We start from the raw sequence: 17,559 nt of genomic DNA, 5'->3' as shown, positions 1-17,559 counted from the left end.
GTTGATGCAATACGGCCATGTCTGATGATGTAGAAAACAAAACTAAGATAATAAAAGTGCAACGGTAGCGTTCCTGTTCGTGTAGGAATAAAATTGTAATTTTTGCACTTCTATTTAACATATTTTTACTTAACGTGAATTGATACTTGCATCTGACTAGTAAAGAGAATTTAGCAAGTGCAGAGAAACAGCAAAATATATTATAAAACCTTTAATATCGGTATGCACAGACTGCAGCAAAATTAAGACTTTAGAGCAGTGACTGAAAAAAGAAAAAAAAAAAAAATACAACAAATCTATTGTGTCCTTGTAAGAAGTAAGTCTGGTCAATTCTCACCACAGGTCAAGTAAAACATAACTGTAATACTGTGTAATTAAGAAATTACAATTTCTGTTACAATGATGTTCAATAAGAAGTAAACACAACAGAAGTAAAACCAAAACAACATTTTAAAACAATCTATGTACAACATTCATTTATATTTATGTATATTTTATATACATTCAAATGAGAACTAGCTATGATATACACAATTTGCATAATTCATATAAAACTGAATTAAAATAATACTATTTTATATACACAGTGCATTTACAAATCTAATAACTTAAATGAAATCATACAATGCAGATTATGAAAGTCAATTTTACAACTAGTATTATGGTTTGGATTAATTGCCTCATTGTAAGATACAGAAAATACAGTGAAAGGTGCTTCTTTCCAAGTCAAATTATTGTAGGAATTTTGGCAGTAAACTGCCTCCATATCAAATGTCCATGTGTTCTGTTGGTTCGCTGCTGTAACAGCGGGAAAATATCAAACATACGTGACAAATACTGAGGGCAGCTGTTACAGTAGCTGCGCTTCACAATAAGGAATCTCCCTTATTCTTAAACACAGTCAGTGCCGTGGCCATTATTCATGACCTGGACAGAAGCAGCAGAGCAGATCGTCAGGACTGGAAGAGCTCCAGGGGAGGAGCTGGTAAATAAGACAGGAAACAGATGATTCGGTTTGGGAGGCCCAGTTGAGTTAACACCCCCAGCGCCCGTTTCCCGAGGGCATTTCTGAAAGCAATTCTGCATAATTGCTGAAGACTGAGAGGTGTGGCTGGAAGATGTCAAACAAGAAGTTGTCATTGGGACCACGTAAATTAATTTACTGCTTTAGCCAAACTACTGTAATAAAAACACATTTCATTCTTGCAATTCACTGACTTTAAAGGAGTCATATTATTATTTTTCTAAATTTTGCACTTGTACTCTAACCCTTAAAATAAAACAGGCTATTTTTTGATGCTGTGCTTCCCTTCTTTTTAGGGATTTAGTTTCAGTAAATGGGCTGGTTGGACTTAGGAGGACGTTTCAAATGTTACACTATGTTTAGTGTATTAGTATGTTTCTCAGAGAAACAAGGAAATTTGATATCTCATGATATGACTGAACTCTTCTATCATTATACCAGATCCAAAACTTAGAAACAAAGCACCTCAACTTACATTCATAAAACTCTAGGCAGATTGCAGGCGCTGAGCTGGCTCTGGTGTACTGAATGGGCTTTTTTCCGAGGTTGTCTCTGGCAAAAACATTTCCCCCAAATTCTACCAAAAGCTCAATTAGTTCCAGATTTTTCACTTTGGCAGCATGATGCAGTGCGGTCTCGTGAAGTTTAGCAGCATTTACATTTGCACCTAAAAGCAGGATCAAATACATAAAAGAATACACATACATCATTGGAAGCATAATTTACTATGAGGTACAATGAAAGAACAAGAGATTTGATGTATGTTCATTTTAAGTTAGTGAGCTTACTATTTTGTTCACATTAGTTAACTACTTTAGTAGCATGAACTAGTAATGAACAATACAATAATGAGCATTTATTTATCTTTATTATTTAATAATCTTATTTCAACATTTACTAATAGATTTTTAGAATCTAGTGTTGTTTCTGCTACCATTACTTAATGCACTGTGAACTAACATGAATAATTGTATTAACAAAGACTAATAAATGCTGTAAAAAATATATTGCTCACTGTGAATCAAGTTAGCTAATGCATTAACCAAATTTCAAATAAAAATAAAACGTATATGCAGAAACTGACCTGCATTGAGCAGAACTTTGACGCAGTCGAGATGTTGTCTTGCACAGGCCACATGCAGAGGAGTGCCAAAGTGACAGTCATGAGCTTCCATGAACGCACCTTCATCAATCATGAGCTGAACACATTTAGAGTTCCCTGGCAGACAAAACATATTTGAGATTTTCCTCTCATCAAATATTGATATATGTGGTTACCTGTAATTCATTTTAAAATGTAATCAGTGTATGATTAATATAATCATAATTACTTTATTTTTTAATATTATGTAATTAAATATTAATAGAATAATATAATGTTAATACTACTACTACTACTACTACTAATAATAATAATCAGTTCTATAAACAATTGGTGGCACTAATAAATAAACAAACAACTCTAGGTTACATTTGAGATATTATATATCATTATAAATGATTACATTATTATAATGAATGAATGAATTAATACATTATGTCTTTTAATGATTATTTATTTATAATTATTATTATTATTATTTTATTATCATTTCTTTTAACCAGTTGACAGCTGTAATAAACATACATAAATTACCCTAGGTTAAATTGTATATATATATATATATATATATATATATATATATATATATATATATATACTATATTATATAGTAATTATGTATTAATATATTATATTTCTTTTAATCAGTTGACACACATAATAAAATATATATAATACTATATTTTATATAATAATTGTTATATAAATATATTAAATAATCATTTATTTTAATCAGTTGACAGCCCTAATGAACATACCCTAATAACATAGCCCTAATTTTAGATCTAATATTATATTATTAATACAAGAAAATAAATATAAAGAATAACAAAATAATTATAATAAAATGCATTATTATTATTATTTCTTTTAATCAGCTGTCAGCCCTAATAGACATACATAAATGACCCTAGATTAAATGTTTAGATATAATAATACTTCCTGAGTTAATAATTTTTTTTTTATTAACCTGGGTTATATCTTATATATATATATATTATATATTAACATAATTATAATACTAACAAAAATTTAAATTATTATTTATTTTTAATGAGTTGATAGCCCTAATAAACATACATAAATTAATCTAGATTAAATTTTATATTTAATATTATATATTAATAAAATAATAATCATTTCTTAAATCACCTGACAGCCTTAATAAACATACATAATCAGCCCTGTGTTACATCAAGCAGTTCATTTACCGCCCATGCAGGCCTCGTGCAGGGGTGAGAATGTGAAGAGGGGAGGATTCACCGTTGCTCCATGTTCTAACAGCAACTTCACACACTCCAGGCTACCAGCAGCACAGGCATCACACAACGGAGTGCTGCCGTCAATGTTACGAGCATCAACCTGTTAACAGTGACACTAATATAAACAACCGATGTGCTGACAGATTCATGAGGCCTGCAGTATGGAGAACATTCTTACATGAGCTCCAGCATCCAGGAGCAGCTTCACACACTGTGTCTGGCCCTGAATACAGGCCTCGTGCAGGGGTGTAATTGAGTCTACAGCCACGATGTTGACAGATGCTCCATTCTCAATCAGTTTTTGGAGCTGCACAGCTCTGCCCTGAGCTGCGGCCTCATGCACCGCCGAACGATCGGTCCAGAACCCCAGACCATGAGCTGCAGGTAGAATGAGGAGGAAGAGGTGAGATAGGTGTTTAGGGTACATATATAAATGATTTTCAAATAATTCATCGGTAACGTAAAGGTCAATTTAGACACCAAACGGAATCATGGTTCTACAAGACGTCCCATTTTACATAAATGTAAGTGATTTTATGTTTCAAATAACCTTTGTGAAAATAAACTGTCAAAACATGGGTAAAATAAAGTTTCATCATCATTCAGTGTAATAGATAGATTTATGCAAAAATGAAACAACATACTTATTCTGATCTGTACTTATTAAAATATGTAAAAGAAAAAAAGTGATCATACAAAATGGTATTATATTTGACTGACTAAAATATCTTGATGTCAAGTGGGTAAAATCTAGTGGATAGTGGCAAAGATTGATACAGATTATTAAAGAAAATTACAGTAAAGAGCTGCACTGTGATCCTTAGATCTAATGATTATTGTTATAAATATGACTAACAAGATTTTAATGTTATATGAACTATTGTTAGTGGATGTCTTCTGTAAATCATGGTTTTTTGCTCACAAAAAAAACAATAAATAAATCAAATTAAGCAGACACATTATAATGCACGAGAAACGTTTATTGTTTTTATAAAAGTATTATGCTACTATCATAGTAATACCATAGTATTCTTAGAAGTACCAAAATTAAATTAAAAATCAAACTAAGCCATTATCAATTCATGCACTGGAATTTTAATTTGAATAATAATAGGAAGACATATTTATATATAATTTTAAACATTTCAGCACAGTCACACAAAGAAATTTCATTCAGCTCAGTACAACAACAAATTACTTCTGTTAAAGTCTTGCTGTTGTACTCCATTTGAAGATGTGAGGTCAAACTACAGCATTCTGGGAAATTAAGTTCAGGCCATTGTGGCCATTTCAAACACTCCTGATCATTGCAGTGTTTTAATAAGGAATGTAACAGTGTCGTGGTGTATAAATGATTTACTTATTTAATTGCACAGTAAAGGAACATTTCCAAAGGACACGAGCAGACAGTGAAACTGACTCATCCATCTGTTGACTCAGGTCACACTGATCCAGGGCTTTAGAAATCTACTAATTGTCATTGGTGACTGATTCAAGGCCAAACGGCGTGTGATCACACTACAGTTCTGGCAGCAATATTTGTCATCGAGCCTTGATCTAGCCAACTATATGAAAGCGTGTCATACAGTCACAGTGAACTCTGTCCTGCAGTCAAATGATTACCTGGTTACTTACAGTCTAACAAGTCTCGTATAACAGGTCAGACATCTTGCATCTGCAGGTTAACTTACCAATGTCGCCAAAAAGCGAAGGTCTTGTGCGCGTTATTTCAAATTCCATCATATACTCCTATTTATAAGAGAATAAACGAAGAATATGTGCGTCACATAGCGGCATGAGGGTCAGCCATAGTTTACAAACACTTGACCTGATTTCAGTTCTGTGGCGAATGATGCTGTAGCTGTAGAGACATGAAGCTGTTCTCATGCAGGGGGCGCATTGTGGCTCAAAAACACGAATTCTCGTTAGGCCGGATTCAAATCTGAGGGTGTTTTTTCGTCTTATTGGATATATTTGTCTATTAAAATTGTGATAGTTTAAAATGGTTCGTTTGAAAGACCGGTATCTGACATAAATGCGAAGCCGCACCAGCAGCCTGTTTAAAAAAAAGCAAATGAACAGCGGATGGCGAATAAGCGGTTGTGATTGGTCCATTCTCATCAGCGCTGAGAAAAGTCGTTTGTATCACGTGACGATGCGCGTTTACGTCGGCCGTAAACTGAAGGATAATTTAAATCTGAATGATATCATTCTTAAAATGTAACAGCAACTGAATTAGGAAAATGTAAATTATTTAGAAAAATAGCATATTTATATCTGACCAATTAGAGAAAACGGTCTGGCCGCCAAACTCCGCCCATTTTGAGACCGCTCTGCTTTATCATGAGCAAGTTTGGAATTTCGGTTCAGTGTCAAAGCGCGACGCTGTTTGGACAGGAGGAGCAAAGACTACCATTTTCTTTCCTTCAAGGTCTGGTTTATTTCATGTGCAAAGCGATGATGCATATCTAGCAATGACGCATATAAAAAACAAGTAGTTTGAGCAACAGAAACATTACCTACTTTTCAACATGTAGTACCATTCACAACAACAAAAGGAAGAATTCTATTAACATTTTCAGGCATTTCAAAGCAATCGATTTTAAAATGTTTTCAGTCACGAAAATCATCATAGAATGTCTAGTCGAAGTTTACCTAATCGTTCAAGCGCCTTCATTAGTGATATTGAGGAAAAAAAAAACAAAACAAAATGTCTTCAAAATAAGTCCATTTGCCTTGACTGAAGTCTACCACACGTACCAACATTACTTTCAAGTGTACAAGCGGGTCCAAAAGTTTGAGACCACACTGAAAATTGAGTTTTTTTATCTTGAAATGTAAATATTTCATATTTTAAAAACAAAGTTATGATGTAAAACAAAGCAAAATAATCAAAAAAGCACATTTTCATTGCAGTGCACAAGATGCTCTTTGGGACATTCTTAAATCATGCTGGATAACAAGTTCAGTTCATGTCAGCTCTAGTACTGCTGTCATTAAAGCAAAAGATGGATCTACCAAATACTAAGACAATGTTTTGTTTTTTCAACTCTGAGCTGAAAATATCATTATACACATACAGTATATTACATAATACAAAATAAAAGCATTTCACAAGTTGTCTCAGACTTTCAGACCCCACTTTGTCTTGGGGAATTTACTATATCAATACAACACATGAAATGTCTTCACCAGATGATCCTTCCTAATTTTACATTCATACATACATAAAACGACACTTTCTTTGACAGGAATAGTTCAGCCAAAATGACAATTCTCCTCTACATATCGTTCCAAACCATTTTTTTTGTTTTTTTTGTTCCAAAATTATTTAGTTTTTTCTGTAGAAAGACAACAGTAATTGCTTGAAGAATTGGTGCACAATTCTTGCCATACATTAATTGTCGGAGCTTGACAGGAGGTTGAGTAAATAATGACAGAATTTTTGGGTACTATTTAGGAACTAAATTTGGGAACTATTCCTTTAGAGTAAGTGAGCAGCATTGCAATGACTGAAGCACTTGTGTGCGCACCACTGAACAAGAAAAGCAACAATCAAAAGGCTAAAATCATAACACTATCCAAGTGCTGGCCAGCAGTATCCATTAAAGCAACTTAAACATCAGTGGAGCGGAGATTGTCAAGACTGTCAGGAAAGTCTGTTTCGCTGGGAGCGAGTTGAGGCTGGGAATGGTGTCGTTGTCGAGATTGTCGAGTTGTTGACTGAAAGATGTGGCCCATGTGTGAGAGTGAGGGAAGAGAGCTGTACGGCCCTTCTCTCTGACCCTCTTCCTTCAAATGCTTCTCCTGATTGGGCACCGGAGTCCACGGCTGCCACGAATCTGCAGTGGAGCAGGACTTCACAAGCTGAGGCTTCCTCTGCGCAGAAAAGGTTTTGCCGGAAGAGTGCAACTGTCAATCAAGGGAGGATAACTGTCAGAAATGCTCGTTTATAGGTTTTTTTTTTATTTATTTTTTAAAAATGTCCTAAGATACTTTTTTTGAGAGAGAAAAACATTTATAAAAGAAAACTACAAGTTGATGTGATGTAATGCGTTTTGTGTTGCATGGTGATAAAAATGTGGTATTTATATTTAATTAATTTAATTATTTTTGGAAATTGAGATTTATACATCATCTGAAAGCTGAATAAATAAGTTAGGACTGGACAGTATTTGGCCGAGATACAACTATTTGAAAATCTGGAATCTAATGCAAAAAAAAATCCGGTGCAAAGAATTAATGCATATTACTAATCAAAAGTTAAGTTTTGATATATTTTCAGTAGTAAATTTACAAAATATCTTTATGGAACATGATCTTTACTTAATATCCTAATGATTTTTGGCAGAAAAATCCATAAATTTGACCCATACAATGTATTTTTTGTTTTTTGCTACAAATATACCCGTGCTACTTATGACTGGTTCTGAGGTTGAGCGTCACATATTCATAAATCAAATGGAATGAAAACTGGCTGTCTGAACATTGAAACATATTACTAAACAATATCTGAAAAGTACGAGAAATAGCATTGAATATAACAAACAACTAATCAAATAATAATACCTGAAAGAATAAATAAAATCTGAAAGATCAAAAGATCTAATAATTTTAAACACTTTAAGAATATTTACCTTAGATGGCCCTCTAAAGTCTTGAATTTTTGAGGATATATCCTTGATCCAGCCCTTCATGTCTTCTGGGGTGTCTGTCTGTACACAAACACAAACACAAACACACACACAAAAGCAGGTTAAGCTGACATTTTTAACTTCAAGTTGTTTAGTTGTGCTATATGAAACAAAGGATCAAAGATCTCCATAAGCCTCATTTGCATTTACAACATGGCTCAACAGTACATTAGCCACATAAACACCTGTCACATACTTGAAAAGCATTTATAATAAGTTATTTATGTTTCGCTTGAGTGACAGAGCATTTATGCAAGGATTATTCAAAAAACAGTTGATCTTTAAATACATTGACACAGCTGCAGATTTGGATGCTAGTCAATGAGATGAAACACGTGCACAATATGTTGTCCACCTACACCAACATGATTTATTTTAAAATTTATTATCTTTATCACTGACGCCAGGGTCATTCTAAATTCATTTAGTTCAGAGTTACCTGGATGTAGAAGGTTCTGGTATTGGTGATGATTTCAAAAAGGTTATCACGAGACAGCAGATCTCTACAACAAACAACACAATTAATGACAAAAAACTCTTATGTACAACAAAGCAAATAAAAACTTCATTATAAATCTCTTTTAAATTTCTTCTAATAATAACACACACACACACGGAGGAGGCAGCGTTCTCACCCTGATTTCACAAGACACTCGTTAACTTTCATCACATCCTGCAATCGAATACTGCGCAATGGTTCTTTGTCCTAAAATGAAACAGAGTACTGGTTTATTTATCTGTTCATTATATACGGAAATCATGTGAATCATTTGCATTCTTTTAAAGAGTTTACCATTCCAGCATCTTACCATTTCAGATTTATAGTAGCTCACAGTTTGGCCATCTAGAATAAAAAACCTCCTCTTCCAGCTTTTCCTCTGAAAAATTATGCAGTTTAATTGTGGTGCTAACAAAATTCTTTTAACATATTTTTATAGAAGTATCTATTGTAGATTGACACTGGACATCAAGTGGTGATCCAATTACATATTGTACAAAATTGTATTGTACAGAAATAATGTAATAATACTATGAACTGCATAGTATTAATATAATTTTGCATAACAATATGCAAAATTAAAGGAACAGTTTCACCCCAAAATTTAATTTTGCTGAAAATGTACCCATCCTCCGGCCATCCAAGTAGTTGATTATTTTGTTTCTGAACAGATTACTAACAAACACTTTTTTTTTTTTACCTATCAAGACATTAATTGATGGACTGTGCTTGTGTGGATTATTGTGATGTTTTTAACAGCTGTTTGGACTCTCATTCTGACGGCACCCATTCGCTGCAGAGGATCCATTGGTAATACATTCCAATGAAGAAACAAACTCAACCAGGCTACATCTCAGATTGATTGAGGCTGAGTAAATTTTCATTTTTGGGTGAACTATTCCTTTAACAACTACATCTATGGCATTTTATCTGCAAAAACTGATTCTACCCAACTGATATGACACTTACCACATTGCCTTGCTTGACACAGTAGCCAGACCTCATGACATTTGGACGCACACTTTGACATCTCCTTAAAGTGACGTGTGATCCTAGTTCACTCGTGAAGACGTCCTCATTTTCACTCTGAGAAATACACAACAGATTAATATTCATATTTTCCTAAAGTAAAAAGATGAACAAAGAACACATATAAATACGTCACCTGCTGGACTGGCGTGTGCACAACCACACCTCCCACAATTTCTGTTTTATACGCCTGTCGAGATGTTGACTGACTTGGGTTTGAAACATTTGTGGCATCAGAGCTTTGGGTCACTGGTGATGCTTTTGGAACCTTAAAAAAGATATGTACTGATTAATATATGCATTAGTTTCATTAGTTTATTCAGATACAACTGTATATGACTTTGCATTAATCAAAGTATAATCTCATTTTTCATCTCCTAACTGATGTTGCAAAGGCTCTAAAATTGCTTATTTGTGGATTAAGTCCAGGTTTGTCATTTTTATTAGGATGAGATATGACAAAGAAAACACCAAACATAACAGTATGTATACAAAAATCTCCACATACTGTAATTTTGGTGGCATTATTCAGAGCAACGACCCATTCCTTCAAGTCCATAGCATCATTGGCCTGCAGAAAGTACCGTCTGGACAATGCATGTATTACTGGAAGACAAAAAAAATTTAAAATAAAAAGTTATTGATACTGTGAGGAGAAAAACAAAAACAACAACAACAAAAAACCATACCCACTTTATGTACTTACCAAGGCAGAATTCTGCTTTTGGTTTCTGCTTTACTGATGCTTCATTAACCTACAAACAAGTTCAATCAAAAGCGAAATAAGTAATTATAAAAAAAGTCTTGTATTTCTTTTTCTATTATGGTAGAATTTGATACCTTTGAAATGTAACTGAGTCGTAAACTTCCAACAAACTTTGTTCCCGGAGGTAAGTTCTGTTTTTTAAGGAAACAAGTAAAAATAGTTATGCAAAAATACAGGATTAAAATTTTTAAAATGCAAAGTTGAGGTTTGCAGTGTAGGTAAATAAGAAAATCCTCTGTAAAGCCATACTGCAACTTGAACACAAAGAGCAATACCTGTGGATTGTCCATATACCAGAGGAGAAAATTCTCATGAGTATCCAAGATAAAATAACGCCGATAAAACTTATCACTGTTCTCATTTTCCTCAATATCCAGGAATCCACAGGTCCGATTTTGTCTGTCCAGGTAAGGCATGTCCCAGATCTACAAAACAAATGAATGAATAAGTAATAATAATAATAAAGAAAAAATAAAGAAATAAATCTCTCAATCTCACACGTAACTCTTGGTCCCTTGTTTAAATAAATTAACTTGAAACAAAACTAGAAATTGATTTAGAAACAGACAGATATATAGATATAGGCCTACACACAGATATAAATAGAAACTGATTTAGAAACAATCATTATACAATATTTACAAAAAAAATGCAACAACGAAAATAGCCTTATAATAATAAATCAGTAAATCATTATCTATCAGTACTTATTAGAATATGGTCATTTTTTGTCTTTATTCTGTCAATAATAGATCCAGGGTTCCCACATTTTATAAAAAATTTATTTATGACTATTCCAATAGCTCGTGATTAGATAACTAAAATGTATTTTATAGAGGCTACATTTACTAAGAGTAATTTCTAAGCGATAAAAATAGTAGAGCTGAGCATAGCTTGAAAAATAAATGACTGTAAGAGTTTAAAGTAAGAGTTTTCATAAGCGTGGGAATCCTGTAAATCCAGCATAAGCAGAGCAAAAGCAAGTTTCCAGAGGGTTCATGACAGGTGGATTCAGGTGTGGTTCACCTGGACCAGGTTTTCATGAACTCCCATGGAAAACGGTATTATGAGTATGAGAGGAAGTTGGTACTGCGCATAACTGCCACACCTAATATCAACTTACTTCACTTCCAAAATCCCAAAGGCTGGTGACTCATCCGCGTTCTGCTGTGTGTGTGCGTGTTATTCGGCGCTCTATCGGAACACGATACACACACAACGTGCGTTCATTTATCCGCGAAAACAGATGAAAGCTCCGCGCCGAAAGCCGAGCCCTGTGCCCCAAGCGCAGCCTCTTTCCGGGTTGACAGCAAGTTGAGTTAAAACCAAAACTAAACGCATCCGGTAGTGGATCTTTATTTTTTTCACATGCGGAAAGCGGAACCCAGTAGATGCCTTGTCAGTAACGACGCAATGGGCGAGGGTTTGACAAGAGCGTGCGAAGTTGTTTTTATACAAGTACTTTTAAGTTTTAACACTTTTAAAAGTAGAGTACATTGAAGCATCTGTCAAACGTTTTATTATTTTTAAATTTACAGTTTGGTCAGACTGCGAATCATCTGACTTGGTATCCATAGCAACAGTTCGCTGCTCCAGCGCTTTCCACTGCGACCAGTTTCTGGTTGTTGTTTTTTTTTACATTGAAAAAAGTATGAAAAGCATTAATATATCACAAAAACTTTTATGCGTTTTGATGACAACTGGGCGAATGGCGACAAATTGCAATTTGGAGAGCGCGTGATCAACCTCGCCCTGCAAATAGCGTTTACATTTTTAAGAAAAGATTCATTGTAAACATGCAAAATTCGTTTAAAACAGTCAACGCCTCTTACAGGTTTTGAATCTACTAAAAAAAGTATTTGATATGCACTCTAATCACAAGTATGTTTTCAATTGTGAAATGGTAAAATACACTAGGGCTATATTGCCAAAAGTAGGCCTATTGGGACACCCCCTTCTAATAAACAGGTTTGACTAGGCTACTGTAGTAATTTCCATGTGTAAAAATGTTTAAGCATATAGGCTAATGATATTCAAGGGAATTGTGTGCTTCTAATTTTATAGCAACAGCTTGGAACCTTTTCTATTCTAACATGACAATGTGTATAAGGCATATGTGACTTTAAATCAGTGGCGAATTGGCCATCGGGCAATTCTGCCAAATGCCAGAGGGGCCAGACCATTTTTTTTTTTTTTATGTGGGCCGGTCAGATTTTTAAAAAATATATATAAATACATGTTTTTTTTACAGGCCAACAGCGCATAGGATGGGTTTTTATCGCTTGCACGATTTCACTATGGTTAAAATAATAATAATATTAATTATAATAAATGTTAAGCATTTCGCCCAGTCGGCCGCAGGTCCCGAGATGGGCCGACCCAGTGGCGGACTAGCCATCTGGAGTACCGGGAAATGTAAAGAATTAATTAATTACAGTAAATATAGCCTATCGCTCCATCAGCCCAGACGAATGGCCCACGCGGCCCACTTGAGATAAACATTCTAATTAATTTAGCGCGTTCTGGCTCAGTGCAGCCGCGGCGGCTCAAAGCGCTCGTCAATGTCAAAATGTTTTAACTATGGAGTCAATTTAATGCCGCATATATATGCAAAAGAAAATAAAGTTTTGCAAAAGAAAATAAGTTTTGCAAAGAAAAATAAAGAATTGCAAAAGAAAATGAAGTATTGCAAAAAGAAAATAAGTTTTGCAAATAAAAATAAAGAATTGCAAAATAGATAAATAAAACAGAGCAAAAGCAATGATTTTGCAATACATATTTTCCATGGCCATATCTAATAATTTATTTGCAATGCAGCTTTTATTTTGCGTTTCAGTCAAGTTTGAGTTTGCTATACGGTTTTCCCTTTGCGCTTCACGTTTCTGCGCGTCTCACTTTGTGGCGCTGTTTTGACATGGGGGTGGAGTCAGGGGACGGGGGCGTGTCCAACAGGCCTGGGCATGCCTCCCTGGAAGTGACGTCTTCGGCCCTAGACGCAGATCGTTTCCTTTCATTCACTAGCTTTAAAACATGCATGTTTTCATTTTATTAACAAATGTATATGTGTATTAGCAGCGTTTGCTCAAGTTAAAGAAGTTGTTAATATGAACATCTGCTGTTTATTTCTCTCAATGTGTGCACACTTTTATAGCATTAAAATGTGTATTGTTTCATCTGGTTAACTAAATGTGCATTAATAGTGCTTGTTTAAAATCTCTTAACCTGTGCACAGCGCTCTTTGTTTACATTAGTTCAGAGTTACTGCTAGTTTTAATGTAAAAGAATGCAATTAACTTCACAAACTATACATCATTAAGAAGGTCTAAGACTCAAGCTTCATATCCATCTCGACTTCGTTTTTCATTTACATAACTCCTGGCATAAATTAAGAAATGACTGGCACTGGAAGTTTAAAAAAAGATTAAAAAGTCATTTTGGTTTAGTTTTGTCGAGGCCACGAGATATTAAGTCGTGGGAACGTGATAATACTGTATGTCGTGGCTATGAGTTTAATCATGCATAAACAAACCCGCGTGACCATAGCAACCTGGGATTATCAGAGACTGATCAAATATATTTATCCATCCCACAGTCCGTTGATCGTGTCTTTTTATGTAATATATGTGTATATTAGGCTATTATTATTATTATTATTATTATTATACAGCCCTGAACGTTAAGAGATCGAAATGAAGGGAAAATAAATCAAATACATAACAACGAATATAAAAATATTACTAATACTAATAAAATACATGGACTTACAAGACTTGTGGGATGGATAAAAATGTTTTCTTGTCGGCCTATTTTATTATACTTTATGTAACATTTATTCATAATAAACTTAATTCGAATGCTGTCTACATGTGTGCAATATAGTCCAGTACGTAGCCTATGGTTAACACTTCAACCACCAGAGGTCGCTGTATACCTAAAAGCGCCAGCGGTCAAATTACCCATGCCATGACTACTGTTTTGATATGGCTAAAACGTAGTATGTCACTGTATTATGCCACTGTCTTCACAATGTCTAGAGTCATAAAATTATTATTTTTAGTCATCAGCTATGTTTTTGCCCTGTTGTTTTATGTTCACAGCTATTTTTAAGCAGGTTACACTAATCACTTTTCTTAATGATGAATATAAACCAGTCTGCAATGACAATAAGAATTACGAGGAAATAAATACATATTTGGGTGTTGTAATATTATAGCTAATAAAATGTTTCAAGATAACCCATGTTATTTAAATGACTAAAACACCCTAAATAGACTATTATAAGCAATACTAATTCACCACATTGCAAAAGATGTACAATGACAAATTCAAGTGCACAGTTTCACCTAATTAATGAATTTGTTTAGTTATATAATTTATCATTTGAATAAGAGAACAACACCAATAAACTTGGGGTAATCATAAAAATTGTCTCTTAATCTTAATTCAGATTTTTTTTTCAGGAATAAATAAGCAACACAGTAGCGAACCATAAACGATAAAAAAATTGCAAACACAAATTAATATTTAATCCAAAGTTTGAACATTTATGAGTAGAGGAATAAACATCTAAAACATCTTCATTTGAACGTGATGACAGGAATTATGCGTAAATTTGTCCTGATGGCGCTTATAGGTATAAATGCCCCATTTTTGTTCTGGTTTTATCTAAACAATTTTTTTAACAATAAACGGGGGATTGTAAATAACACAATTTTAGTAAAAGTCAATGACTGTAAGACTTGGATATTTTTAATTGAAAATATATTATGTAGCCTATTTGAAAAACAGCCATGGGTAAAATTACCCCGTGGTGGTGTTAATATAATAATTTAATAATGCATTTTTTTTTTTTATAATTTCTTAATTAAAAATAAAATATTAATAAATACATCTCTGATAATCCCAGGTTGCTATGGTCACGCGGGTTTGTTTATGCATGATTAAACTCATAGCCACGACATACAGTATTATCACGTTCCCACGACTTAATATCTCGTGGCCTCGACAAAACTAAACCAAAATGACTTTTTAATCTTTTTTTAAACTTCCAGTGCCAGTCATTTCTTAATTTATGCCAGGAGTTATGTAAATGAAAAACGAAGTCGAGATGGATATGAAGCTTGAGTTTTAGACCTTTTTAATGATGTATAGTTTGTGAAGTTAATTGCATTCTTTTACATTAAAACTAGCAGTAACTCTGAACTAATGTAAACAAAGAGCGCTGTGCACAGGTTAAGAGATTTTAAACAAGCACTATTAATGCACTATTAATGAATTTTCAGGCATGCAAACTACTAGGCCTGGCCTTTTCGGATTTCTCAGATTTGAATGCCATTTGCATTGTTTACCACATTGTAGCTACATAGAAACATCGACGTAGCCGTTTTCAGCAGACGTTTGTATCGTTATATTTCTTCCAAAATTGGGGGTTGTATCTCCTCATCCATAAATCTGAAGACTTTCGCTTTCAAGTGTCGTGATTAGGAAAGTTCTATTTTCCTATTAAAGATATTTTAATGTAAATGTTTTAACGGTTTAAATGTATTTATTTCTGTGATCAAAGCTGAATTTTCAGCATCATCATTACTCCAGTCTTCAGTGTCACATGGTCCTTCAAAAATCATTCTAATATACTGATTTGCAACTTAATAATTTTCAATTAATATTTGTGCTCAGTTATTAATAATGGTTCTTATTATTATCAATACTGAAAACCGTTTTTGTTTCTTAATATTTTTGTGGAAACTGTGACACTAACTTTTTCAGGATTTGAATACAAAGTTAAAGAACAACATTTTTTATATACAAATAATTTGTAATAAGTCACTTAAATCTGTCACTTAAATCAATTTAATGAATGAATGAATGAATATCTTGTCATTGTACAAGTACAACGAGATTCAATGCAATCCGTCCACTTTTTAATGCAACCTTGTTGAATGAAAGTATTATTATTTTAAATCTTATTCTAGACTGAATGATGTATCACATTTTCCACAAAAAAATATGAAGCAACACAACTGTTTTCAACAGTGATAATAATCAGAAATGTTTTTTGAGCAAATCAGCATATTAGAATGATTTCTGAAAGCTCATGTGACAGTGAAGACTGGAGTAATGATGCTGAAAATTCAGCTTTGATCACAGAAATAAATTGTTTACTATATATTTGCATAGAAAACAGCTGTTATAAATTGTAACTCTATATATTTCACATATTACAGTTTACTGTATTTTTCATCATCATACAATTCTTCATTTAAAAAAAAAAACCTTGTCAAGCAATTGAAAGATAAAAACAGTCCACATTCTGCACTACATTCCAAGTCTTCTAGAGACTGATTATGGACTGATATTATGGTAGGCATTTAATTTTAGTGATTTTAAACTGTCCCTCTAAGAGATGTGTAAAAATATTATTTACAAATTGCCATATACACCAGGAAAGACTAATTATAATGTAAAGAAGTATGATGGTCATTCATTAATGTTAATGATAATAATTTTATATATATATCTGTATTGTGTTATATTTGTATGTTAGTAAGTGTTAAAAATAGCTCTGTAATGAGCTGGTGGGTTTAAAGTGTGGTGGGCCGCTCTGTGCCAAAAAGTCCAGGGCCACTTTTTAGCCCCAGTCCGCCCCTGCTTTAAATGCAAACCTTGAGCCAAAAACTCATCACTAAACACCAATGACTTTTACATATTGGCACAGTCGTTTTAGACACTTCCAAAACTATTGCAACAGAGATGGAAATACAATTTTGAAATAGCCTACATGAATTATGTTTCCATCTTTGTTGCCAGTTTTGGAAGTGCCTTTTTCTGTTCTAAAGAAGGGGTGTCCCAATACCTTTGTCTATACACTGTATGTACAAGTCATTGGTGTTTGGTGATGAGTTTTTGGCTTAAGGTCACACCAGATGTGTTCAGCTGGAATTAGGACTTTGCTTTCTGCAGACCAGTCAAGTTCTTCCACACCAACTGAATCAATCTTTTCTTTTTGAACCTTGCCTTATACACAGATGCATTGTTACGTTAGAATAGAAAAGTGTCCTGTCCAAACTGTTGCAATAAAATTAAGATTTGTACTCATTGAAATTATTAAAATAGTCAAACATGTTCATTAGAAGTGGGTGTCCCAATACTTTTGGAATATAGTGTATGCACAACTTGCATTGTA

At 33.6% G+C, this 17,559-nt stretch overlaps 2 protein-coding genes across 4 annotated transcripts; both read right to left on the bottom strand.

Annotated features, from left to right (window-relative positions):
- Window positions 1–80: 80 nt before the first annotated feature.
- On the bottom strand, window positions 81–5,437 carry asb13b (ankyrin repeat and SOCS box containing 13b). Of its 2 annotated transcripts, none has more exons than XM_058784958.1 (6): window positions 5,080–5,437; window positions 3,567–3,766; window positions 3,338–3,488; window positions 2,109–2,243; window positions 1,500–1,691; window positions 81–982 (listed from the first exon to the last, which is right to left on the bottom strand). In XM_058784958.1, the coding sequence occupies exons 1-6, from the start codon at window positions 5,129–5,131 to the stop codon at window positions 954–956; spliced, it is 759 nt and encodes a 252-aa protein (XP_058640941.1). In that variant the 5' UTR covers window positions 5,132–5,437; the 3' UTR covers window positions 81–953. The 2 variants fall into 2 exon arrangements, with proteins under 2 accessions (XP_058640941.1, XP_058640940.1); XM_058784957.1 differs by having other exon boundaries at window positions 91–1,111; window positions 5,080–5,436.
- Window positions 5,438–5,803: 366 nt separating this feature from the next.
- Window positions 5,804–11,877, bottom strand: plekha2 (pleckstrin homology domain containing A2). 2 transcript variants are annotated; one of them, XM_058784767.1, is made up of 12 exons: window positions 11,500–11,877; window positions 10,652–10,801; window positions 10,451–10,507; window positions 10,317–10,365; window positions 10,119–10,216; window positions 9,747–9,878; window positions 9,551–9,667; window positions 8,892–8,960; window positions 8,718–8,788; window positions 8,522–8,585; window positions 8,026–8,103; window positions 5,804–7,267 (listed from the first exon to the last, which is right to left on the bottom strand). In XM_058784767.1, exons 2-12 carry the CDS (start codon window positions 10,790–10,792, stop codon window positions 7,004–7,006), a joined length of 1,140 nt encoding a protein of 379 aa, XP_058640750.1. In that variant the 5' UTR covers window positions 10,793–10,801; window positions 11,500–11,877; the 3' UTR covers window positions 5,804–7,003. The 2 variants fall into 2 exon arrangements, with proteins under 2 accessions (XP_058640750.1, XP_058640749.1); XM_058784766.1 differs by having other exon boundaries at window positions 5,804–7,300; window positions 11,500–11,869.
- Between the last annotated feature and the right edge of the window lie 5,682 nt (window positions 11,878–17,559).

Source organism: Onychostoma macrolepis, chromosome 08 (assembly GCF_012432095.1).
Source record: "Onychostoma macrolepis isolate SWU-2019 chromosome 08, ASM1243209v1, whole genome shotgun sequence".
NCBI classification, from domain to species: domain Eukaryota; kingdom Metazoa; phylum Chordata; class Actinopteri; order Cypriniformes; family Cyprinidae; genus Onychostoma; species Onychostoma macrolepis.
The sequence above is the reverse complement of the archived record's forward strand: the minus strand, read 5'-3'. Positions and strand labels throughout refer to the sequence as shown.